The sequence below is a fragment of the Phycodurus eques genome, chromosome 16 (assembly GCF_024500275.1).
Source record: "Phycodurus eques isolate BA_2022a chromosome 16, UOR_Pequ_1.1, whole genome shotgun sequence".
NCBI classification, from domain to species: domain Eukaryota; kingdom Metazoa; phylum Chordata; class Actinopteri; order Syngnathiformes; family Syngnathidae; genus Phycodurus; species Phycodurus eques.
The window spans coordinates 18525379-18552149 of NC_084540.1; the positions used below are offsets into that span (position 1 = coordinate 18525379).

Genomic DNA, 26771 nt, shown 5'->3' on the forward strand with positions numbered 1-26771 from the left:
ATTAATTCATGTATTCATAAACGTACCGTGAAATGAATATCAACCCACTATTTTTGTCTGTAGTACAGCAATCTGATTGGCTCCTTAAGATTAAAATGTGTGCAAAACAGCAGTGAATATGTGTGGTGTTTGCACAGCATTGCAGTGACTGAACATTTGTCTAATGAATTACAGCCAAATGAAGCCAGTCAGCCTCAGTCGGATGAGTACGAAAATGTGACATGTCATTAACAGCGCAGGCTTCACTTAGGCTCTCATTAGACGTTGCTCTTATCCATCCTGCAAATTACATCACACTGACGAATCATAATTGATGATTACCATCCGTCGACGCACGACATTTAGCACAACGCTCGCTTTTTTATGGGCTCAAGTGGTGGAGGGGGCGGTGAATCGTAACGTTGGCAAAGTCCATTATGTCAGATCGTATCTCGTCACGCCGAGGGTGTCAGGGCGGCCCCCCGTGTTTAAGGGAATGAGGTGGCAAAAAAGTCTTTCATTCATTTCTTTCATTTAGGTGTTAATTTTGTGTTACAAAATGTTCAAAATGTGTGTTTTTTTTTTTTTTTTTTTGCAAAACAATTTGTAATCATAAACTAATGTTAAAGTCAAAATGTTTTTGCATCAACCGGCATATATTTTTTTGTGCAATGGTGTTTCCATTGTCACTTCATTTTTAACTTCCTCTTAGCCTTTTTTGGACAGTTAAATGATGTCTGGAGAAATTAGCATATTGTCAATGTCCAATGAGAGGTTGTACCTCCTAGTTTAGTGACTTTTTATACAAAAAAAAAGATCTATCAAGATAAAAAAGGAAATATTTACTACATTTGGACATACATGCTTTTCATTGGACAGTGTTAACTGAAATCAATAAAACAGCAATAAAATGCAGTTTGCAACATAGTACCCCCAACAAAAATGAAAATATAAATTAGAATGTACCCTACTAAATTGAGTCTAAATAAATCTAGCAAAATGGTTTGTTGTTTTTTTTGCATTTGTTTTTCTATGTTGTTGGTTTGAGCTTGAATGGCGCCCTGTGCGAGACCCTTCTTTGGTCCCTCCTCGTCCCATAAATTAACCATTAACCTCTTCTTTTCTTTCAAAATTCTATACGTGATGGCTTTGACCTTTTCCTCTCCATGTTTACAATGAATAACTACATTTCCCATCATTCCCAAGAATCACCCCCCCTCCACACACACACACACACACACACACTCGCCATCTCTTCTAGCGTCGCATGGAATTACACATAAGGGATCAAATTCCCCATGCAAACGCCGATGAGTTACATGTTATGATGCCAACAGACACGATTTCACAAAAGCATTTTTATTCAAAGCACTAACTAGTGTGCTCCGTGTGAAAAATGCCTTGAGAGAACATTTGCTGTCATTTGGCACTACCAAATGACATAAAGCCATTGACAGATTGTTAAATGTCCTTTCCACCCAGGGACGACTAAAGCTGTAGAGTTCGGTTTCTGATAACGGAGCACAAGCTCGAGCAAGTCAATTCCAAGTTCGCCCCGAAAGGACGTCTCACCGGTGGCTGTCTAAGCCCACGGAAAACACTTGTCTCGCCGCTAATAAAACAATGCTCTCTCCGTGGTTAGCGTGTCATCCGGGCGAGCTGTGCAACCACCAGAGAGGAGTGCGAGGCCCAACGCGTGAAGCCTGACAAGAGCCGTCACCATTGTGGCCTTAAGGCCTGCCTCAATTATCCACCAGCGTCTTCTTTAGAAGCGTCTGTCACAACCTCAAGTCCTCCCCCAATTCTGTCCCTCATTATGTGGATCAATAGGCTTTAAAAAGACAGAGGCAAAGAATTTTGGCAGGGGGACGCTGAGGGACTACTTTCAGACCCTAAATCCTCCATAGCTAGCTGTGCGCCCGGGACAAACGCAGGTGTCTATTCAGTCGACAGTCCCGCCACACATGGTGTTTGTTCAGCCTCAGCTCTGTGTGGACACTTTTCATCTATTTGGCTTCTACTCTCACAATTTGAACACCCGAGAAAACATTTGAAGAAAGTTTCAGAGCTAAAAAATGACTTTGATCTGTTCATTTAGACAAAAAGTACTTTATATATAAATATGTTTTAATTAAAAAGTAACATTTGAGAGGAGATATATTGTTTTGCAGCTACAGTGACGAAACCCTGCAACGAATAGAAAAAATTTACTTGTAATTTGACACCGGCCAAAAAGGGTTACACTTGCCTATAACTGCCACACGATGGCAGCTACGCACAACTTTTGTCTATGTGAATATCCTCAACTCACGTCGACATAGTTCCTTGACACCAAGATGGGGGCAAAGCGATAGTTTTGCTGCTCTGACGGCTTTTCCCGATCCAAAACTATTTCCCGAGTCGTCGTGGTAACAAAAGGCGGGCTCATCACTCGTCATTTTTGTGTTTTTGTTGTTGTTTGTTGTTGCTTCATTGCATCTACTGCTTCGTTCTTGCCAGAGTCACTGGCGACAATGTAGTCAGAGTTTTGTTAGCAGCTCAACCTTGGCGGAGGGCTATTCTATTTCTTAACGGTTTCAAGGCATAATTCAATCAGCACCCGTTAAAAGTCTTGTTTAAGTTGGAGTAAAAGTGGGTGTCACGCCTGAGGAGGCCTCAACGCCTCATGCCTCCTTCTTCCCGGGTAATCGTATCCCGCAGATCGGCGGGGCCGACTGTTTTAGTCGTGGATCAGCGGTTGTGGGACGAACCAGAGAGGCCAGCGGCCCGCTTTTCATGTCAGCGCCATCAAGGGAAAGCAGACGCGATCCAAAAGCGAATCACACTTGAGACATCAAAGTGGCACCGTGAAAGGCAGTAGGGAGACATTTTTTGTTTTGTTTTTTCTTTTCCAGGCAAGCACAAGTCAAGTGTGGCCGAGGAGGAGATGATCTAAGGCCGCCGTGCCACGGAGAGGAAGATGGAGAGCAGACAGATGTGCGACGGGGCAGGTCGCGGCACATTGCGGGGGTGCGGGGCGGCTGAGACACCGGGGAGCGTCTGCATTCCTGCCAAGCTGATCACTGCGATCAATACGAGTATCACGTGCTCAAGCGGGCGTAGCAGTGGCCAGGTCAGGGCATACAGACTGGCACTGTCATGATAATGATGATAATGATAATGATGATGATGACAGCAGTTGTTTGTTAACTTCTCAGCCCTGCCCTTCTGCTCGCCGTCACTCATCGCCGTTCCGTCTGGCTGCTGCCCGGCCGATCGGATGTTGGCGCCGGACCAAGAGCCCAGGCTGTCGGGACTTGTGCAGCAAGGTGATAGATCACCATAAACACAGCTCTCGGCGAGTTATAGGACACCATACAGGTGCAATTAAGCCATCAGGAAGAGACCATGTCAACGGGGGCACCGTGTTTGTATATACAGTGTTCCCTGGCTACATTGCATTCTTGAAGCAGTCGTTTTTGCTGGGTTTTTACAGTATACTTACTTACTGTAATGCCCTCACATGTGGGGGAGTCACAGTCGCCAATTTTCAGCTGTTTCATGTTTCTAGTGAGGCAAAACTACCAGTGAGCATTTTGGTGCTACTGCTATGGTCCAGTTGGGCCGGGTAGTGTTTACTAGCACAACACGGCAAGTTTACTAGTAAAGTTTAATTTAGTACAAGTAGGCCAAAAGTGGCACTAGTATTGTAAAAATCAGTTGTAAGACACATTTGTTCTATGAGTGTACCCTATTTGTTCTACTAGTGCACTGAATTATCTGGCAAAGAGCACACTAGTACATGGATGTTAAACTAATCTGACTCATTACTATTAAGCTTACTACTATTATTACATTACTATTATTGATATCAAGGGCATTTTACAGTATATCATGCGCAAACAGCTTTCCATAATTGCTACTAGTGGTGGGGGCTCCTTCTAGTGGTACCCAAAAGAATCACTGGCTAAGTACAGTTCAGTTCATATAAACTTTAATTAAGAACAGTTTGTTTTTACATTTTTATTGAGCAACAATTTTTATTTAACTTTTATGTGCAATTAAATCATTCAAGTACTTTTTTTGCTATGTTTTTTATATTTAAGTGCACTGTTGTGCATAATGTTAAAGTGGCTTACAACATTAACACAGTCACTGCCATTGACGGCTTTAGAAGTCACATATTCAACTGGGAAGGCTGGCAGTGAATGAGTTAATAACTATATTTTTGAGCAATAAAACCCGTCTCATTTCTGATGTTTTTGAACATGCAGGCATACTATGCGCCTGTATTTTATTGTCGGTCATGATGGTGGTACTTGGAAAGCCAAGTTTTTTTTTTTACATGATACTTGGTGTAAATTGTTTGAGAACCACTGTGTTAGAGGCATCAGAGTATCACTTTGTTTCGGTTGAGAGACACTGAAGGGTATAAATTACACACATGCTAAAGTAATGGCTGGCGAGCTGTGAGCTTGGGGAAAAAAAATACATTAAAGCAAATGACCCCCAAATGGTGTTCCTGTATTACAGTGTAATACAAAGAGGTAGAGTAGTGCTAAAAGCTGCACTCATTCATCCAGTCCAAGTATGTTATTGGACTTTTGATTAGTGAGCGACAGCTTCCACTGAGCGACAAGTGTGGGCACGCCTAAGCCTTACTGAGGATCCTCAAGTTCCACGTAACGCAACACCAGCGGCAAAGGGTCCGCATGGTGTCATCAAAGCGGACCTCTGGCTTGAAATGATTGAACAATTACCGCCACGGTTAATTTGGCTCCAATGGGGAAGTCCACTTTCCTCCTTGAGCCCGCATGCCTGCGCTGTTTGACTTGGCTCTTGTGACTCTGCGGAGAGGCTTTCACATCAATTCGGTGGCAGCGGGGCTAAACAAGACGCACTTTTCATGGCAAAATGGTTTCCATCGCGGCATGCTCATCACAACCTTTAATCTGCCTGCCGCGCGCCGGCGAGAAGCGAGCCGCCACGCAGCGTGACAGCCGCTTCCCGCTTTTGTCTGCAACCAATTGAAAGGCGCCCGCTTCTTATCTTTTTTTTCCCCCCCCCGTCTTTGGAATTTTACATGAAAGTTAATAATTGGCTTTGGTGCCGTGTTTTATTTACAATTTCAGCTCATCATTTTGGACGAAACGAGCGGCTGCAGAAATTTGTTCCACTACTCACTCAAATGAAATTAAAGGCAAATTCTGTATTTTCTTATTTTCTTTATTCACCGGGGGTGCTTTTTAAGTGTCAGGCAAACAATGTGGTGTGGAGACAAAGACTTGAGTCCATAATACAGAGGCTTTGCGGTCCCACATTTAAAAAGTCAAGCATTGTTGGAGTTTCAGTATCAAACATTCAAATTAATAGAGCTGATTTTATATACAGGTGAACCCTAATAAATTAGTTGTGGAAAAACGTTTTTTTTTTCTCTCTGTGAGTCAATTCAAAAAGTGAAACTCATACATCTATAGATTCAGTACACACTGAGAAATTCCATGATTCTTTTTTTTTAATAATCCGGATTCCTATATTTTACAGCAAACGAAAAACGCAAATAAACAATCTTTTACAATTAGAATATAACATAAGAAACAATTTAAATGATTTGAAACATTGAAATTTGGGAGGAATTGGCCGACTGAAAAATTTTTTTTCCCTGTGTTCAAAGGGGGAGTTTGAAGTTTTCAAAACAATCACTTTTTGTCATTTTGTTAAAACTTTCTGTATAAACCTGACAGTAGTATATTAGTAAAATGATTTGGGGGGGGGGAAAGACAAAAAAAGCAACCTCATCCCTCTGGCCCCATCTTGTACCTGTGTTTAGATTCTCACGAATCCACCGCGCCCGAGGAACAACAACCACCAATCAGAAACAGACGGCATGACCGACATGGTGTCAATCATTTACCGTGCACTCAAAGGCACACATGTAGCTGGTCACCGGCACACTCTTCTAACCTTGCGGTGACCTGCTTGCTTGGGCTTCAGGAGTTTTGCCCATCCTTCATTTGCTAGCAACTGGGCACAATACCCCCCCACACACCCCAAAAAAAAAAAAAGCCGACCAACGGACCTTTTGCAGCTAAGGATTCGGAAGTGATACAGAATTAGCAACATTTCTGCTGAACAGGCAAGTTTATCACCTCTTTTTGATATATAATTAATTGCACATTCCAAAAATAAAACTGATAACATTTTGTTATTGTAACACTCTATCACAAATAAGTCATGCTATCAACGTAGCAGCCGCAGCTAACATCGGCTTGTTTATGGTGCAAATGCTAGCTTAGGAATGCTTCTTCTTTGTTGACACTGGACAGCGTTCTCTGTTAGCATCTATCACAACTATGCACTTACATAATCGCATGTCATTATGAACGGCCATGTTTGAGAATCGTGCTCGTGCACGTCAGTGAGGGGCGGAGTTTTGGTAAAGGACTCGAAAGAGGGGGAAGGATTAGTGAAGTGAAGCTACATTAAAATCTAGCTCGTGGTTTTAAAACTGCAACTTCCCTTTTAATGGATTGTATAGTACAAATTTAACTTTTTGAATCCACAGACTTAAAAAAAAAAAAAAAACTCTTATACAATATTCAAATGTGAGATGCACTTGTGTAAACTAAAATGTATGTTTCCCCCTCAGAAAGCATCCTGAATCAAATAAATGTGCGTTTGGACTATAAACTGCCCATTAAAAAGTTGATACATCATTTTCCATGCGAATGCGACTGAATGAAGTTAAATTGCTTCCATGTGAAGGACCTTCATGGACTCTGATATCATTGAACTGGTGTCGATTTGTCCGTAGACGCCCACTAAGAACGCCTTGTGGAGCAAGATGTCTGCATGTTCTGGAGAAAAGAAGAAGAAAAGAAAACACTCACGTGGTTTTAGACGGGAGGCGTGTTCGCAGCAGTCCCAAGCAAAGGAGTCCTCGTGCCGACGAGGACGCCTCGTCTTACCTTGACAGAGCAGCACGTATTCCGGAAGATTCCTCAAAGCCGTCTGCACCACGTCAAAGTCGCTGCTGCCCATGCAGTACATGAACGTCGGCAGGAAGTCGTTAGCCAGGCTGCAGGACGTAGACATCCACGTGAGGTCAAATGTCACAATTATTTGTACATTTGGATCAAACTTCCTCTTAGTTTTAAATTATAGTCAAATTGGGTTGATTCAGACATTACCAGGGATTATTCTGGATGCAGCGCAGCGCCAGGCTGAAGGCAATGTTCCGACACAACTCCTCCGAGGACATCATGAGTCTCTGCAGGTCATTCTGCATAAAGCCCATTGGTGAGAGTCTACACGACATCCTAGACAACTCCTATTGTTTAATAGTGGTAATCTAAATGACAGGTTTCAATATCACTTTGACATGAAAAATCCTGGGCACCACAGTTGCTAAGTGATTAGCACATGTGCCTCACAGTCGAGTGGTCTCTGGGTTTGAATCACAGTTCCGCCCCCCCCCCCCATGTGGATTTTGCATGTGCTTGTGTGGGTGTGCTCCCATAAAAAGCAAACTCCACAAAGAAAGAGTTTCGTGGCTGTGAGACATATGCGCTAACCATTAGTCCACTGTGAAAAAGAAAACTATAAAATATATATATATTAATATATGATAGTGGACCCCCGCATATTCACATATTCACCAATTCTCTTTTTTTTTTTCCTATTCCCATTATTTTCAGAACCCCCTGCTTATTTTTTCACGATTCCCCGCTTAATGGCGTGACGTATTTATTTTTTAACCTGGTCACTCCCCTTTTTTTGAGGAAAAAAATTATGGCAGTTATAATTAGTGTCAATTATTCGTTTTTTTTAATCAATTTAAAAGCATGTGTACCTTGAAATAGAGTTAAACATTATTATCAAGTTTAAGGTAATCTATTTTCTAACAAAGGGCATATTAAATTGTGAGTTTTTTTTATTGCCAACAAAAAGATTGTTTCCAAGGTGCAACTATAATTATAATTTGGGAGGTGAAAATGTTTAAACCAGAGGCCTTTGCGCTCTTCTCACTTATTTGCTTCGTGACTCACAGTGAAGTACTGGATGATCTCCGGGCTCCTCCTCGACTTCTCATCCACCTCTATCAACACTTCCAACACATCTGAAGAGGAGGAAAAAGCAAAAACCGCAGCGTGAGTCACCGTCAATCTACCGCATTCGGCGCTCTCTCTGGCCAAAGCTGCCGAGTCAGCCTCACCCTCCATTGCCTCGCCTCTCGAAATCTTCTTCAGATACGTAGTCATGTCGGCGCTGCTCAGCGGAACAGACGCAGAGATGTTGACCAGAGGGAGGGAACCGGCCGCAATCTCATCTGGGTAAAATGAATAATGAAAACTGTAATCTAGGGGGTCATGGATTACATTACGAATAAATTGAAGGAATCCTTTCAAAGCTTACCATCTCCGTCTTCGGTAGAGACCTCTGTGGAGGAGCTTTTTACAGGAAGGGTGAGCCCGGCTAGCAGAGACTTGAGCTGGACCAAGTCTGGATTTTCTGCACTCATGCTCCTGGAAGAAGAGATTGAAAAGAAAAACAATCACAGATTTTGATTAATTCATTAGCTGTATGTACCTAATAATAGCATAATAAATAGAATTACACATATATTAAAAAAGCCTCATCTTACAAAACTCCTCTCTAGCTTAAAGCTAACACAATGTGAAAGGCCATAGATTGGCTAACAAAATTAGCATTGAGGTTGTGGCATATACAGAATACAGAAAGATGACGTAACAATGCCCACATTTATATTCTTTCGACTCTTCAAAAACGGGTTATACTACTGCAGCTTAGATGCAATGAACTTCTTTGTGTCTTTTCATCATATCTATGCATTGTCTGCATGTGTGCACCGCAGTGCAACCGGGAGGCCAAGGCAAACACAACAGAACCAGCAGATTTACCCTTTCCATGCAGGTGGACTCGGAGACATGCCAGTGGTGTGGCGGAAACTCAAGGTCAAATCTTTTTTGTAAAAGTGTTATATTTAAGTGAAGCTTATGCAATGTTCAAAATAAGATTGTTTTTGTGTTTTTGTACAATATTAAAAATAGACACTAGTCATCACAATAGCGAGATGTCATGCCATCCCTAGTTTAGATTGGCTACCCTTGCTTAAGATGCCATGACTTACTGCAATATGTCAGAGTGCCTCTGCAGGTACGGAATGGCGGCCGCTGCATCGTGGGTAATGTACTTTTGAGTGAAGTGGAGGAACTTGTTGATGAAGACCAATGGGGATCGACTCCTTTGAAAGTTCTACAAATCAGAACAAAGACACCATTGAAAAACTGTGCGAAGCCGAGTCAGGTATTGCCGCAATGTGGAGTCCCCTTGCACCTCGATGCTGGTACCGGAGGCTAGCTTTTCGTTTTCAAAACAACAATATGGAGTCACGGGTAAGTCATAGTATTATGTGCAGGTGTAACTTAACCTCAACCCTAAAAGCTGGTTCCCGGTACCAGCATTGAGCTTCTGGTCATCAAGGTGCGTCATGAGTATCGAGGTGTGAGGAGACTCCACAGAGTCCACACTGCACGCAGTCTTGCCAAAGCCACCGTCTACCACTTTAGCAGTGTGCCACCAACCTTAAGGACCTTCATAAAGGAAAGGAGGCAGTCTTGAAGCGCCCTCTGGTGGTCAGTGTGAAAGACGAGGGGCTGCAGGAGTTCCAGGATGGCCAGCACATTGCTGAAGAACATCATGTGGTTCTGTTGGCGGAACTCGCTAAAGTTGAGGTGAATGCGGCCGTGAAGGAGGCCTGCGATCATGGGCAGGTGCCTGGAGAGGAAGAAAGGATGTTTAATGGTTTAAGTTTGAACAAAAATAAACAGCTGACGAAAGTGCGTGGGTGTTTCTCACCTGAGCAAGAGGACAGGATGTGACACGGCCAGTTTCCTACAGGCGAGGTTGGCGTCAGAAACGCGTCCCTCAGCCGATTTGGATTCCACTACATCGGCAAGCAATGTAACCAGACGGTGGACCAGCATGTCAAGCTGACAAAACAAAACAAAACAAAAACATTATTTCATGTGTGTAATAAGAACAAAAATCCAAAAAGTCCCTTTATGATAAACACTAAAGCTGAGTCCACACGAAGACTGAGGATCTCATTTGCGGGTTGTCAAGCACATGCCAAAGCAACAGGTGTTGCTTTAACCCATAACAATGAGCCCATTTGGGGCAGGATTTGACCCCTAAATCCGTTCATTCTTTAGCATACAAAAACATTTTGAACAATTCTGTGTGTCCATATTTGGGAGGGCCCTTTGATTTTCCAGGATGACTCCAGATGAATGAGTTTAATGGGCAAGAACTCGACCAGCGCATGATCCTAAACTTGGGACGTTGTCTTTTACATACACTTTCCTCCTGGCTTGCGCTTATTGCTACATGAGTCTGCCTTAACATTACACCATGTGGGAAAACGATCACAGCAAAATTCAGTGATATAGCAAAAAAATATGCGATATGAAATTAGATATATAGGATTTTAAAATCCACGATACGGTGAGACGGCAAAACGTGAACTGTGATATGGCGTGGGGACGACTTTAAACAGAAAGAAATCGGCATTAAATAAGAATTGGGTACTTGGACCTGCAGTGTAAATCCAACTTTAGTCCCCTCGAGGGCAATACAAACAGAGATTCTAACAAAGTGGCTTTACCTTGCAGCTGCTGCCACCCGCCGTTCCGCCGCTGCTGAGCGTGCCCTCAGGCAAGGCGACGTGCTGGATGACCTCGGGGAAGTGGAGGTAGATTTGCAGAAGCAAGTTCTGGCAACGCTTACTCATGGCACTGATGGGGGGGGGGGAACAAAAAAAAAACTGTTATCCACATGCAAAATGACAACCCCCATTAATCCCTCCAACTAGCTGGGTTGAACATCGGTATTAATGTTATTAAGTTGACAATTTTTCCAGCTTCACTGATGTAAGGTCATACAGCGCAGTTAATAACAATTCACACGCACTGACACAAACTGAGCACATGAAAAGCAACAACAGTGTTTGCCTTCATGTCTGCTGCAGTTTCATGGAAATCCTCTTAAGACAGGCCGCTCACAGGGCGAGAGCTCAGCTCCGCTAACGAGACAGTTTATTGCAGCCAGAGCGACCTTGAGCGCCAGTAAAGAGGCGCTCGTTTGGTGGTGTGTAATTGGAATCAACAGCAGCTTATTTAATATAACATACACTTTACACAAGGCCGAGCATTTTTTTTTGTTTGTTTGTTTATCTGGGTGTGTTTTCACCAGCAACATCTCAGCTGCACTTAAGAAAAATACTGTTATTCGCCAGCTAATTTTATTTGACCTTGGCCGCAGTTTCCTCATTAATGCGTTTTTAATAAGTAGAAGACACGTTGGTGAAAAGGAGGGTTGGGCTCCACAAAGAGTTGCACCCTGATCTCTGACAGCGGCTCACAACACAGGCGAGTTTAGCGCTTGAGCCTTAATCCTCTCGGCTTCATTATAACAGCACTGAGCTTTTAAAGAGATCACGGTGTCGACGACTTCTGCCGGTTTTAATTTCACACCAATAGACCTAATTATCGGGTTTTTTCCTGGTCTGCGGCGTTGCGGCTTGACAGAGGAGAGGCTGCAAAGTTCATCGGCAACAGGGAAGGCACATCAGGCGCGATTTGGCCCAAGTTAATCAGCGGCGAGATATTAAAAACACACTGGCTGGGTTAATTCGGGAGAGCAACAACAGATATACCTTAACATCCAATAAAATATAATACAAGAGCTGTATCAATTTTTGATCAACACTGTCAACATTTGGGGCAATAAACCATAAGAAACAGTTGGCAGTAAAACAAGTGCAGAATCTACACCACCGCAAACAACCACCATGAAAATAAATACAGGTGCAACTTGAGAAATTTGAACAACATCATAACACAAGTTCATTCATTTCAGTAGTTCAATTAAACTAAATAAAACACAGATTCATTAAACACATTGGAAAATATCTTTCAGAAGGCTAATTCTTGCCTAATTTATAGAAAAAATCCTTACGATTGTTCCTTATTTCCTGAGGTGGTGTATTTGGAGTTTTTGTTTGCTGTAAGCTACAGTATAATCATCAAAACTATAAAATAAATAAATAGAAATAAAATAAAACATTATTTGACTATGTGTAGTGAACATTTTGCTGGACTAAAACAAATTCTTATTCATGATATTGTCATTTGCAGTTTCATAAATAATTGTATAATTGTACATAACAGTTACGAGGGCATCTATTTACTCAAGTGCATTTATTTGGGGGAAAAAAACGACAACTTGAAATGAGGCCTTTATTAGTACAAATGTTTATTTTGTACACTGTACCCTTGTACCTTGTACTAGCTGTGGCTAAAAGAGATGAGAAAAGCGTTACATTACATCTATTCAAGTGTCCAATTGCTGTGCGACTGTGCTGATATGTACTCTGTACTATGTGAGGCCTCAACTCTAATACATTTTTAACAATGTCAATGTGATGAATACCAACCTGTCCTCCCACTTCTTGGTGCAGCTGATGAGGTACTCGGACACTTTCTTGATGTTGTCCAGGTGGCCGTTGCAGTAGGAATGGAGGAGAGGCAGCCGGGCCTGGATCAGAGAGCAGGACACCTCCTCCTCCGCCGCGCTCCTCTCGCCGCGACAGTTGAGCTCCGACTCGGCCAGGATCAGATCCACAAGGCTGATGAGCTCCTCGGAGCTCAGCTGCATCACAAATATCTCCGTTTTCTTCTGTACGGACACAAACAAAATGGCGTGAGACTTTATTTTTTTTATTTATTCCCCCCGCCCCACCACCCCAGAGGTGACAAGTGGACTTGTCTAGTTTTGGAACAAACTTGAGGGATCTTCTGGTCACGTCCTTGCCAGATGCGCGGGATGTGACTGCACGCCCACAGGAAATCAAGAGCTGACGTTGGGTCCAGTCTGAAAAGGGGTTTACACCATATTCAACACACAAAACACACACTTTACCTTACGCCATATTACTACTTGTACTCTACTTGTAGTCTTTGCGCTTGCTGAGCAGAGTGCTGATACACTGCAGCAGCGTGGACCAGTTAGACTGATGCGTGAGCAGGGCCAGAAGGTAAGGCCTGTAGGCCGGAGTACCTCGCGCCTGAGAGATGGGAAGATCTATCAGGAAAGGAAACCACTGCGGTGTGACATGATAAGGGGAAGGCTCTCACCTTGTTGAGGGCAAACAAGAGTTTCTGCTGAAGGTCGGGACACACTGATGTGACCTCGGGGTCCAAATACTCCATCCAACCCACCAGTAGGCCCGAGCTCAGGCCGGACTTTGTCAACTCGGAGCTGCCGGGAAAGGGGAAAAAAATAAAAAATAATAATAATTTTCAACCAAACCACTTCTAGAGGAGATGACACAAAGCTGATTAAGCCTATGACCTCCAATAACATCTTGCTGTCGGTGTTGAAAACAGAATTGCGGCACTCACATTGAATTTGCGTCCGGGTCCTTCTTCACGGCCCGCTCCTCGCTTTCTTGCAGCAGTAAAGAAATAACCATGGCAACGGGGCCGGCCGGCCCTTTCTGGGTGCTGACTGTCATCAACAGAGACAACAGCTCCTCCAAATATGGAGACTTGGTCTCCATCAGCCCTTGTAAGACTGAATAATGACAAATACAACAAAACATTCAATAGCAGCACAGTTCAAAGAGGACAAATCTTCCCATCATTGTCAAACTATAATTACAACCTTTTCCAATAAGCTCCGCCTCTGCGTTACATCTCTCTCCGTCCTTCAGCATCGCTATGATGGCTCTCAGTGGCACCTCAGTGTCGCTGTGATACACCAGTGCCTCAGCCAGGTGGAGGAAGCCTGAGCGTACTGAAAGAGGGGGGCGAAAAATTAACTGGAAACCTCCGTCCATCCATTTTCTACACCTGTTATCCTGTTCAGGGTTTCGGGGAGCTGGAGTCAATCGCGGCCGACTTCAGGCCTACAGCGGACAAAACCCTGGACTGGTTGCCAGTCAATCACAGGGCACATATACAGACATCCATTCAGACTCACAGTTTGAGTGTAAATGGTCAGTCAGATGATTTTATCACAAGTGACTCACTTGAAAAATCATTCACATGAAATCTTCACCGTCTAGAAAGCTCACCATCATTGTGCCTGTGTGTGTGAGAATTTTGGCCAATAAAAGACTTGAGCAGAGTCTTTAGTGGGCCCGCCTCCACGGAGGGATTGTCAAGCCAGATGAGCATCTCAACGTTGACTTTAAGGAATAGGGAAGAGAAGGTGACGTCCTGCGGCACAAGGCGCTGAGGGTAGAATGAAATGTCACCACAATGGGGTCGAATACGTCATAATAAACAGTGATTAGTATATATACCTGGTAAAGGTGAAGCTGACGCATGAGCGGACAAGCGAGGGCATGATTACGGTGCATGGACAGAACGATGGGCCCGGCATGGGTCGAGGTAAGCAGGGCGGCCATGGCCTGAAGGAGATGCAGAGCCAGCCCGGCCTGATGAACCTGACCTTGCTTGGCCCGCATCAGTTCTTTGGCCAGAGCCTGCTGCAAGGCCAGGGAGAGCTGGCCGGGGGGCGGGCTGGGCCAGCGCGGCTCTGCCTTCAATGGGAATATCTGCGGAAGAACAAGGTCAGTTGGAGTGGCGCCCGCTAAGAAACAGAACAAAAGAGCTGAATCGTTTTCACATTTTGGAGCCCGCTGGCAGACAATCGCATAGTCATTTGCACTGAACATAGACAAATGTAAGACCAATCATGTTGAGCAATGATTTATGTTGGAAACATTCTAACCCAATGTGTGTGTTTCCTACCCTCAGCATCAAGCCTGTCAGGTCATCATCAGGCCCGACTGTATGAAGCTGTGTGGCTCCTCTCATCTTAACGGCGCCGTGAGGCGTTTCCACTGGAACTTTGACTTTATTTGATTCAGGAGCATCTGTGGGAAGGAATATCAGTAATTACAATATTTTCATTTATTTTTGACAGCGACTTACATTAGAGTCATCTGAGTTTAAATTGTCCTGTGAGAGAAGATGAAGCCACCTGACCTCTCTGCGGTGGAAGGAATGACATCAGCAATCTGTGAAAAGCCTGCCCCCCGGTGGCACCTCGCTCATGCTGCACCTCCACCAGGTGAGCCATGTAGTCTGTCGCAGAGGAAATACACAACCCAAGTGTAATCAGAAAAGGAAGATATCCACTAGGAGCATTACCTACGCCAGACTCCTACCCTTGTCCATGATGTTCTGCTCCAGTGCCCGTTGTTCGACAGTGACGGCCTGGTCCAAGTACTGCAGCAGTTTACTCATGCTCGAGACGGGAATTCCAAACGACTGCACAAACAGTAGCAATTGCTCAGGTTCCAGGTCTTGCAATGCTGAGGGTGAAAGGTATAGAGGTACACAATGTGTGTTTACAAAAAGAACAATGATAAGAGGAGCTACACATTGTGGTCAAAGCAGTACCTGCATCCACCAATCGAGGCACCTCAGATCGAATCATCCTCAGTTTCAACCAATCAGGCAGCAGCAAGGCCTCCTCTGACGTGTCTACCAGGAAGGCAGTTGGCAATGGTTTCTTGTCAGGGAACCAAATGTCCAAAAGATTGTAGAAGTCACTTTCGCCTGTAGTGTTGACACAACACAAATGTTTTTGTTTATTATTGTTTGACAACTTTGTCGGTTTGTTTTTACTTTGTTGTTCGAAATAAAGCCCTCATTCATTTAATAATAAGCATGCCCTTCAGGTCATTTTATTTAAGGACCACCTTTAGGAGGGCCCAGAGTCAGTAGGATGACCATCGCGTGGACGACAAGGATGTGCATGGTGGCGGTCTCTCCTGTTGTCCAGCGCAGAAACACCTGATCTTGAGACTCCGACTTAAAAAAAAAAAAAAAAACCCGAAAACAGTAAATCGAGTGAGAAAGATCGGACTTCATGTGTGGGGGTGGAGGTGGCTTGTACCCAGCTGTACAGATCCTCCCCATCTTTGGTCTTCCTCATCCTCCTGATGTAAGTGGAGAAGATGGAGAGGAAAGCGCTGAGGACAGCCTCTGACTCGGGTCTGCAGGAGTGCTTGGAGAAGAGGTTGTTCATGATGGTGGAGCGTTCCACAATGAGCCGGGCCACATCCTTCAGGAGAGCGAGAAGTTTGTGTAAACAAGTACTATGTGGACAAAAGTATAAGCAAAGCTGCCCAACGCATTTACAGGGACAAGACGAGAAAGGAGATTTGTACCATGCTGGGAGATGTTTAACAAAGTTGAGACTGGGTGGGAACTAAGGAGTCCAGCCCAAACTCTCACTGGATTCTGTCCCAATTCTTCTGTTTTTGTGAATCGTGTGTATCTCGCTGTAATCTGAGTAATTACCAAAGCCAGGTCATTGTGAGAAGCCTGTTCCTCCACTGGTGCATACTGTGACAGGTAGATGAGATAAGCGCTGATGGTCTGAGGGTCAGTCTCCATGTGTATGGCCTTGGTTAGACATAATGCACAAGAAAGGCCTTAAAAAGCTAATTCTGTACTGGTGATCGTCTTCAAATGTTTGAATGCTCGCAGTGCAGACCTGCTGCAGGGCGGTGGACGTCATGCCTCGGACGCTGTCGAACATGGGGAGTTTGGGAAGGTCCTGCAGCAGCCACTGGTACACCGGCAGGAGCTCGGCATCGGCAGAGTCCTCCTCCATTGGCTGGTCCCGTTCCTCTCCATCCTTCAGACCTCCTTCAGTCAGTACCAGTGACAAGCCCTGCACATGAGTGTACAGTGAACGGTGAAATAGGGTTTTCAGCACAATGAGCCCGCAGGTTATTGATTAAAACAGAACTACCTTCATTGCCAGGACTCTCGAAGCCACCTGAGAGGAGCTGAGACGACGCAGGAAATAATCCAGAACTTCGCACGTTGTCTGCTCATCGGCCTTGGGACCCAACAAAAGATCCTGAAGTCGTCCGAGGAGTTGCCTTTGTTTCTGCTGTCTCTATTGGGAACAAATTACAATTAAGATTGGGTGTAAAGATCCAAAGCAAAAACAAAAAAATAACAGAAGTACTTGTCTTCTCTTGGCTTTCTGCTCTTTACTCCCTCCCTCATCATCATCGTCTATGTGCAGGCTGTCGTCCGCAGCATCGTGCAGGAGGAATTCGCACAGGCACTGCACGGGCAGCACGTCTAAGGACCCCTCGCTGGACTGGACCAGGTCTGCCAACCATGGCATGGACTGGGAGGAAGCCTGTACGAGGAAGTTGCATAGAGTGGCAACTCTGCACAAGCCTTATTTAGATATTTATAATTTTTCATATCTTTAAGATCTTGTAGACAGCATTTTTGTTTTATTACATATTTTTCATATCTTTAATATCATTCGTAATTCAGCATGCCAGCCTTGCCTTGTGTTGCGCAGTAAGCTACAGTACCTAAGTGCCTACCTACCTGTCTCTGTATGATGTTGAGCAGGAAGTCCGGGTTGCGGCTGCGGCATAGAAGATGGCCGAGACGTAAAGACTGGTTGAGGGTCTTCACTTGCTCCTGAACCTGAGGTGGAGGTCGACGAGGCGGACCCCTGAGCACAAACAAAACACACCCCGTTTAGACTGAACTTACTACTACGTTGGTTGGGTCGTGTGAGCTTACTGCGGGTCCAGACTGGTGAGCTGGGAGAGCAGCAGGCTGTTGCTCTCCGTGATGGTCTGTTTGGTGGACGCGGCGGCCAAGTGGCTCTCGAAGGCCAGGATCTCCTGCTTCTCCCGCTGTGAGATCTGCAGCTCGCGACCGATCATCTCAGTCTTTGTGTCGTCGTCCGCCACGGTGCAAGGCGGGTACGTGTAGTTGCTGTGGAGGTGTGAACATTTAGGTCGAGGGTCTTGAAAATTGGGAATAATTATAGTTCTTATGAGGGGGCGCCTACTTGGTCATAACCATCTCCATGAGCATTTTTAGGGTAGGGTAACCATCCCAGGCAGTCAAGCCTGAAAAGGAAAATAATGGATTATTAAAATAGATGACAAGAGTGAGTGAGTGAGTTTAGTCAGACAGACAGACAGAATCCCATGAGGGAAAATAAATGTCTAATAGCACATAACTACATGGTGGGAACCACTTGAAGACATTTTGACCAATTGTATGCTTCCGACATTGTGAGCAAAGTTTGTTCAAAGTTTTTGGCGGTATAATGGCAAGGTGTCCCAATAATTTTGCCAATACAGATGTGGAAAAAAAAAGAAAGTTAAGCACAGTACCTATTTTCTGTGGATTGAATGCAGCTACCACCAGCAGCAGAAGCCATGCTTTCCAATAAAGGGTGGAGATTGCCAAATTTGGAGGCTGGTACCTTCAAACATTTGGAGTCATTTGTTATTCTTTACTGCAAACATGAGTGACACACGAGTTCTTGAAAAGTCTCGTACCCTGCAGGCAGCTGGATGTTTTCTGGGTGATGGTATGTGCACAGATTGAGCACAGCGTCAATGAGCTGGATCCGCTCCACAACCAGGACCTCCAGATCTGTTGAGGAGAGGAGACATTGTCCACATAGGGAGATTATGTAAAATTAACATATTAATGACAAATTGTTGGATCATTGGAGTGCCTGGCCAACATCAGGTATGAAAATAAACAACCAAGTATATCATTTGTTATCTAGCTAGTTCTGAAAATGTGTCAGAAGGCTAACAAAACAATTGCCTATGGCATGACCAGCTGGGCAAGGCGAAGCTCCAGAGCCACTTTCAAGTAGTTGCACTGTCAGAAACGTTATCATGCAGAAACACACATGTCCCCCATGAGTGCCAAAGCCAAAAGGTAAGCAGAGCTGCATTGGGTTTTCTTGGATGCACATATTAGCTTTAACTAACGGTGTTAGCTTCCGATTGTACCCGATGACGTTTTTTGGTCTCGCTGTCAACACAGCGGAGGTTGGGGAGTATTTGTGTCGTGTCAAAATGCCACATGCACACATTGTAGAGTATGAAGTGCTGACTCCATGAGTGAAAATGTTTTTATTATCTTTCCAAGATCTCGCTTTTTTTCCTCCATAATCTGAGCTCCGCCACCATAATCTTGGGAACTGTTTTAAAGTGTAACAAAATGCAGAATATGTCTATTTCAATTTAAGAGTTGGAGGGTATTCACTTACCGTCGGACTGAGCGCCAGCGGCCCTCTTGACCAGGTGGTCGGCGAGCTCCATGGCGTCCGCCGGGCCAAGCGGCAGATCGCGAGACAGCCCGATCACCAGGATGCGCATCAGCGTGTCCTCCAGCAGGGGAACTTCGGAGCAGAGACGCAGGAAGAAGCTGAGGAGCAGAAAGACAACTCAGCCTAGTGCGATCCGGTCAACAGACGGCCGGTGGCGACTCACTTCCTGTCGCTCTCTGGCGGCCAGTTGTCCCACTTGTAGTAGGTCTCGGGTTGCTCCGTGAAAAGCACTTTGTGAAGGCTGTGGAGAGAAGAAATACCAGAAATATGACACACTGGTTTTTACAAACAAAAACCATGCTCTGAGACATCAAAACGCACCAGTGCACGTAGTCCTTGGCGCCCACTTTGCTGATGGTGGGAACCACCGTGTGAAGCCACCATACGGCATCCCTCTGGATGGAGGCGATCTGATTTTGGAAGGATCTCAGGACCTCCAGGTCTGCAGCAAAGCATGTCAGCAGGAAGGCTCATGTTAACGCTACTAAATGCAGGGTGAGCCAGAAAATATTACATTACAGCTAATAATCTCAAGTTTTAACGAGATGTGTAAAAACTAACATATGTTTACTGTTAGTTTACTGTATTACATTTTCTCTTTTGATGCATGACATTCACAGGCAATGAAAAGGCATTTAAGTAGTTTTTTTTTTTTTCTATATTGAATTAATAATAATTCATAATGTTAAAACTGAACTGTGCATAATGTTGCAATGGCTTGCAATGTTATTTAATATACTTTTTAGGAATAAAACCTCAGCCTTGTTATTGATGAATCCTTGGACCCACTACCCTAATGTATTTTAAGGTTGATCATTATGATGGTACTAGGAGAGCCAAGTACTGCTTGAGGTGGTACCTGATGTAAATATTTTGAGAACCACTAGCCTTGCACATGTAGTTAACTATATATTAAAATTGATGACTTTTTTGAGGCACCCATCATAATGCAAATAACTCACTTTTCTTCTCCCCTTTGTCCCACGCGATGCCGGCTTCTTTGACCTGAGCTGTGATGCCCAACATCATGGAGACGGTAAGCAAATCTGTCACCTGGATGACAAAGCGCTCCTACAGGTAGGGAGAGAACAAAGTCAAACTTGCGCATCGAAGCAAATGAGCCTGACGAGAAGCAGGACCGAGACGCTTACTTTGAACTCCATGTCCACGTAGGTGGTTTCCTTCCTCTCCTGCATCAAACCGAAGCAGAAGGACTGGAAATTGATTTCATGTTTGGTCTGCTTGATGATCTCCCTCAGCAGGGCTCGCGAGGCACGGAGGTAGTCGTCCTTGTTGGTGAGTAGATCCTGGAAGACCATCGCCAAGAACTACCAAAAAAAAAAAAAAAAAAAAAAAAACATTTATGTCGAGCCTACATCCAAGATGGTACTGCAGGAAATTTGAAAATGAAAGCACCTTCGGCGCCTGTTCCGGGCTGTGCTGCAGCAACGTGTGAAGAACCTGCATGTTGTTGGGGTTCCTGGCATTAGACAGCTCGTTGAAGATGACCAACTTCACCATCGTGGCCAGGTTGTCTCTGTGTGCATTCAGAAGCTCCCTGCCAAAGCAACAAGAAGCAGAAAGCCTCAATGAAAGCCATTTTTCAAATTTACGGTACCAAGATTACTAAGTGTGTGCAACACCACGTACAGTGATATCTTAGCCTACAAGTTTCATTCGTTGACTGACCACGCTTATGACTAAATTTACTCATATATTTAATCAATATTCCACATGGAAATAAACAGTTCAGTGTGTACCCCGCCTCCTGCCCGAGGATAGCTGGGATAGGCTCCAGCAAGCCCGCGACCCTAGTGAGGAGAAGCGGCTCAGAAAATGGATGGATGGATTTAAAAACTAGTTATCCATCCATTTGTTATGTATATGTAATACTACAATAAGGCGATTAAAGATTTATATGGTTTCACAGTCACAACGGACCTCTGAAGGAAACCGTAACGATAATGCGGCCCGCGAGGAAAATGAGTCCTTTACGGGGCGTGGCCTAATGAGTAATGTCCGGAGCTGAAGTCGGGTTGGCCCAACTCGGCTGTTAGCGAATATGCGCCTGGGCATGGGTATTGGCACACTGCATATCTTTGCAAGTGTTCTCATTTTGTACTTGTGTGTTTGACTCTCAATTTGGCTCATAACACAAAGCAAATAAATTGTACTTAATAAGCCGGGACCCTCATAAGTCAAGGTACAGTACTGCTGCATTAAATGGCTGTGAAAATGCGGTTGCACAGACCTGACACAGAGCATGTAGTGGTTGAGCAGCACTTTGGGCTTGAGGCGGATTTTGATCAGGTTGGAGATCACCTCCATGTCGTCCGCTCCGTGCGTGTTGCAGTTCATACACATCGACATGAGGAGGTCCTGAGCCGGCCTGGTCAACTGTACAAGTGCAGAATTGTCACAATAAAAGACACAAGACTCCACATTTATTCTTCTGGATCTTACCATCCATCTCAGAAAAAAAAAATAAACATTTTGAGTATTTTTTTTTTTCCCCTCGTTTGTACTTTGCACGTCTAGTGTGGATATTTTTCCCCCCCCTCAAAAATGTTTAGTAATCGTACTTTCTTTCAAGCCCCACACAGGGAAATTCCAAGCGTATGAAAGAAACTCGTCATGAATATCCTTTTATATATAAACTTCAGGAACAACAATTCATAGCCTAATCGACACCGCATCAATTATAAAATTAATCAACAACTATTTTGATAATCGGATTAATGGTTTATTCAAGAGACATTGTTTAATTTACAACTGTCCAAATCCTTGGAAATTCAGCCTCTTAACAGTGAATATTTACATGCCTCTTTTGTTACTTTGAGGATTCTATCAAACAGAAAAATACAGATGGAAGCAGTTCTAAATATTCCTATTCCTCTGAAGTAATAAATGACTTGATCTCTGGAAACATCTACAGAAGAAAAAAAATATTGAACCTGATAATTCCGTACGTCTTTAACATACGGGAAATTTCACTTGTCAAAACTTCGGCCAATCGCAATGGCTTGTTGAAAGAGGAATTGGCGAGCGGTCTATGTCGGTCTTGTTACGTGAACAGCAGTAAGTCGCACGAGTAAACATCGCACTAATATTTCTAGGTAGTCTTTCACCTTGGGGTTCTGAAGCCACATCTCCAGCCTCTGCACGGCCATCAGCCGAGCCTCTTTGTACCCGCACGTGGCGGTCAGCAGGCGCAGCAGATTCCGTGACACGTTGTCCATGGGCTGCCGGCGGTTCAGTTGATCCCGCAGGACGTCCAGCACATAGTCCTCCACGCTCTCCGCTAGTTCCTCATACCTGCGGTGAGCCAGACAGTGAGCCTTAAAAATGACTTGCAATCGTCTGGTTTTGGATTCCACTTTCGCATCGATATGTTTTATTACCTCGGCATAATTTGCCCTTCATCCTCGGGGCTGAGTTTCTCCTCCGCTATAAGCAATTCTGCCCGGCTGTCGTCCTCATCGGGGGTTGACGGATGAGGGCTGTTACCTAAAATAAAATAGGAGTTTAAGGGTTTTTCCAGTATGAAAAAAAGTTGAAACGCCAGCGTGTTGGTCAATACCTGCACTGAGATCTCCAGCGGCTCGGCCCGTGTCGGCCTGCAGTAGCATGCTTTTGGGCGGCACCTTGGTGCCGAAAGCCGTCTGAATGTTGTCCACAAAGTTCTTGCAGTGAGAGCTGTCCACCCAGATTCTTTCCCCGAGGGAGTCTTCGATGTACACCTGAAAATGCCATATTATATTGAAGCCTTTACTTATGTGGCAATCGCTAATTTTCTAATATTTTGGTATGTTAGTTAAATAAGTACATTTTTTGGTGTAGCTTTGGGGTTTCTTATAGAATTTGATTTCTTGCTGGATATTCCTAAAATGTATGTTCTTTTATTGAGTAGAAATTCGTTTTTCACAGTTTTAAAAGACTCATCAGTGGAAGAGTGAGCTCATAAAAGCGGACCATTTAATACCGAGAGACTCAAATAAACAAAGGTCAATTCAGTGGGTTTACTGTGACATGTGAAATAACTTTGTTTTTTTGTCCAACCTTACACAAACATCAAATGGATAATTAAAACGACATCGCCAGAACATGTGTATGCTTGCAAGTCATTTCAAGCTAGTAAACACTTTTCCATAACACAAGCATGCATAAATCCATTTTCAGGGCACATCCTCACTTTGACAAAAATCTCGGGCCAGTTCTCGTCCTCTTCGTAGGCGGCCATCAGCAGATTGCAGGCCAGCACAGACACCAGGCTGTTCCCCTTTGCTTTAAAGTTGATGGAAGCGTCTCGACGCAGGAGGCTGCACAAGGCCTAAAGGCAATATGAAACCAGCAAAGGAAAAAAAAATATTTTTACAAATGTTCGCTAATCAAACAATAACAATGTTGTGTTTGTGAACACATAAAGCCCATACCTCTATGATTCCTTCCGTAGCAAACACGTTGGGTTTGATCTTGGCCAGGAACATGAGGCTGAGGTACAGCGTGATGTCCGGCTTGGCTCGGTTCATCTTGAGCTGCTTCACCGCGCCACACAGCAGGCCCTCGATGCGCTCGTCGTTGCCCTCCGACTCTGCCAACTCGATGTCGTCCAACAGCAGCGCCGGTGAAACTGGCGCACACACACAAGGAAAAAACAAAACAAAAAAACACTTGACACAATCTAGATATGGGTCAGAGCAGCATGAATAGAAAAAGACGCGTGAAATCAGATAGCTTCGGATCAGAATCATGCCTTTTGCAAATGTGAACAAAAATCTGATATCTTCCAATGTGAGTGCAGCGTAAGCACATATAATATGATGTGGAATTGCGCAACTGGACCTGCAAAGTCAATCCAGCCTTATATGGCATTTGTAAACGTTTAATACAAGTCAAACAACTGGGAATTACCTTCGATAGGAATAACCGATGGTTCCTTAATGGAGGGTGATATCGCCCTCTTGTCCGCAGACGCAACATCAGCGAGGCGTCCCAGGGCACTGACCGGGGGCGTGGTGGAAAGCTTGGGCCGCTTGGTGAGGCTGGACAGCCCCGATGAGGACGGGAGGGCGGAGGAAGTCTCTCTCTTGCGGTCAGCAGGTAGAACGGCGGCGGCCGGCTTCAGGAGGACAGCGGGGGCTTTAGAGTCGCCGCCCTGGTTCTTTGAGCCCAGAGCGATGAAGTCTCCGGGTGGGGGATGACCTAGAATGGGAAAAAGTCTTTTCTGCTACACCAATCACAGCTTCATAGGGATGGTCGAGTCATTGATTCTAGGGCTGCAACTTTTCAATATTTTTAGAATCGATGATCCTATCAATTGTCCAATTGATGAATTGAATAATCAGATAAAAATGGAGGTCTGAGGTATGTTCTTCAAAGCCACAAATATTTTGTCAAGGTCACCACACTTGTACACCTACATGAGAAAAGAGCATGAGAAAGCTGCAGGGGGTTTAGTGTTACTTTTTGATCCATGCAGTTTGACTGCTTATTTTATGATGTTAAATTGTTGTTGTGTTTACATACGTTTTGACAAATGTGAAATATTACCAAGAACTTACTTTTCTTTTGTCCGTAAAGAAAAACATTTACGTCGATCATTTTATTGGAGGTAATATGACTTTCCAGTGCTTTTTTTCCCCCCCTCCTGTGATTTCCTTCATACTGATAACAACAACAAAAAAACTAAAGGGCGGCACGGTGGGCGACTGGTTAGAGCGTCAGCCTCACAGTTCTGAGGACCCGGGTTCAATCCCCGCTACCGCCTGTGTGGAGTTTGCTTGTTCTCCCCGTGCCTGCGTGGGTTTTCTCCGGGCACTCCGGTTTCCTCCCACATCCCAAAAACATGCATTAATTGGAGACTCTAAATTGCCCGTGAGTGTGAATGGTTGTTTGTTTGTATATGCCCTGCGATTGGCTGGCAACCAGTTCAGTACCCCGCCTCCTGCCTGATGACAGCTGGGATAGGCTCCAGCACGCCCGCGACCCTCGTGAGGAGAAGCGGCTCAGAAGATGGATAAACTCAGGGCAACTTTAGTTTTACAGCCATACTGCCCAGCCCCACTATAGTTTTTCATATTATATACTGCTATTATTGCATTGTTGTCTCGTTTTAGTCACCATCTGAGAGTGACAGTCTTGTCTTCAGAATGCCTTGACATGACATTTTGTTTTATAAATGTAACTTACCCGATGTTTTCGCAGCACTGGGCCGCCGCAGGGCCGTTGGCTTTGGCCGATTCATCTCGACCAAGTGTCTGAAACGATCACAGCAGGTGATCACCGCGTCACGTCATATGTTAGGATGCTCCGTGTGTGACAAAAGGACAAATCGGTAAGATTAGTGGAACGTCAGCTATTGTTTACATGCTAAAAAGAGCATTTAGCGCGCAAGCAGGGTCCAGAACATCGCAATAACTTCTTGTACGATCAGACTTTTAAAACAAACAAAAAAAAGCATTAGCGGGTCGTAGTAGTATTCGATCTCAATTCACAGGTTATTAATCAATTTTGTGCTAAAGCTAGGCTAACAACAACTATTGCTGATGCTAACTCACAGTCACAGCTCCAGAGAGACTGGTGGAAACCTTTGAGTAAACCGAACGCTGTGAGATGTGGTGAGAATTGAATCTAAAACGACTCAAATCTTTTCGCAAAAGTGATTTTGATCAGCACCCCATTGTGTTTTATAGTTATCGCTAAATGACAGAAAAGGTACTGATGGATGGAAGAGCCTAGATTACGAAGGCGTCTTCCTCGCTGAACCAAACAAGCACGGTAAAGAGCATGGCGGTGAAATGCTGCCACCTAGCGTGCGTCCGGTTAACTAACGCTGCTCGGATAAATGCAATCCAGCCCATCAAATCTACTTTGCTGTCATTTTCTTAACAGCGATTACGGGGTTACTCGGTTTATGACGAACTGGAACACAAGTCGGAACATATTTCAAAAGTACAGTCATGCAGTAAATACTATATACAGTGTGGGAAAACAGTAAGTACGGCGATAACTGAGCGTGCCTTCTTGCGCCGCGCCCCGTTCGTAACGTCGAATTGTTGTGTGGTGTAAACCGAGGAGTCTCTGTCGCAGCATGACTTTTCAGATTTTAACTCCGCCAATCAAACACTAGGTGGCAGCAGTTTCCGTGATACGTAAATGAAAGTGCCATTTGGTCTCGAATGTTTGCGGTTACCTGTAACTTCATTACTTTACATAATGCAATGTAATGGAAACTCCACTCGGTTAATAATCTCCATAAATGACTTGACAGAATCAGCCAACTGATGATGTAATGGTTCTTCTAACGTGGCCCCACCCATAGTGAACATCTGAACATTGCACAATCCCTCACTCTTTCCTTGAGATGCCATCAATATATATATATATATATATATATATATATTTTTTTTTTTTTTCAGCATTGTATATACTTGAAATAGTCTTACATATCAGCCTCTGCCACTGGATGTACAATAAAAAAAAAAAAAAAAAAACAATTGGGGATGCGGGGCGTGGGGGTTCCAGCTGGTTACGTAAAGTGTTTTCATCTTTTTGGGTGAAGTCAGTGGAATGTTCAGTAGTGTCATATGGGA

General features: G+C 44.3%; 1 protein-coding gene across 1 annotated transcript; it reads right to left on the reverse strand.

The window, feature by feature from the left end:
- Positions 1-17: 17 nt before the first annotated feature.
- On the reverse strand, positions 18-25933 carry ints1 (integrator complex subunit 1). Its single transcript, XM_061700274.1, has 48 exons — positions 25737-25933; positions 25369-25436; positions 24091-24381; positions 23613-23809; positions 23372-23509; positions 22760-22919; positions 22581-22686; positions 22308-22494; positions 21431-21576; positions 20596-20737; positions 20331-20507; positions 20142-20250; positions 19501-19621; positions 19343-19420; positions 19120-19277; positions 18392-18488; positions 18224-18315; positions 17893-17953; positions 17619-17816; positions 17418-17547; positions 17038-17217; positions 16816-16965; positions 16555-16734; positions 16359-16463; positions 15952-16119; positions 15755-15866; positions 15453-15611; positions 15218-15364; positions 15036-15134; positions 14799-14923; positions 14348-14602; positions 14117-14276; positions 13705-13836; positions 13443-13614; positions 13176-13299; positions 12990-13105; positions 12825-12912; positions 12476-12717; positions 10646-10775; positions 9838-9971; positions 9564-9756; positions 9110-9234; positions 8374-8483; positions 8174-8287; positions 8007-8077; positions 7149-7240; positions 6927-7036; positions 18-6815 (listed from the first exon to the last, which is right to left on the reverse strand). Exons 2-48 carry the CDS (start codon positions 25421-25423, stop codon positions 6703-6705), a joined length of 6549 nt encoding a protein of 2182 aa, XP_061556258.1. The 5' UTR covers positions 25424-25436; positions 25737-25933; the 3' UTR covers positions 18-6702.
- Between the last annotated feature and the right edge of the window lie 838 nt (positions 25934-26771).

Bases quoted from the DNA above. Each gene is read 5' to 3' on its own strand.
- ints1 (XM_061700274.1), bottom strand. From the start codon at position 25,423: ATGAATCGGCCAAAGCCAACGGCCCTGCGGCGGCCCAGTGCTGCGAAA. The intron at 19,278-19,342 runs GTGAGTCGCCAC...TCTGCTCCTCAG, and splicing joins CCGCCAGAGAGCGACAGGAA to CTTCTTCCTGCGTCTCTGCT. The intron at 15,135-15,217 runs GTAGGAGTCTGG...CCTCTGCGACAG, and splicing joins GCAGAACATCATGGACAAGG to ACTACATGGCTCACCTGGTG.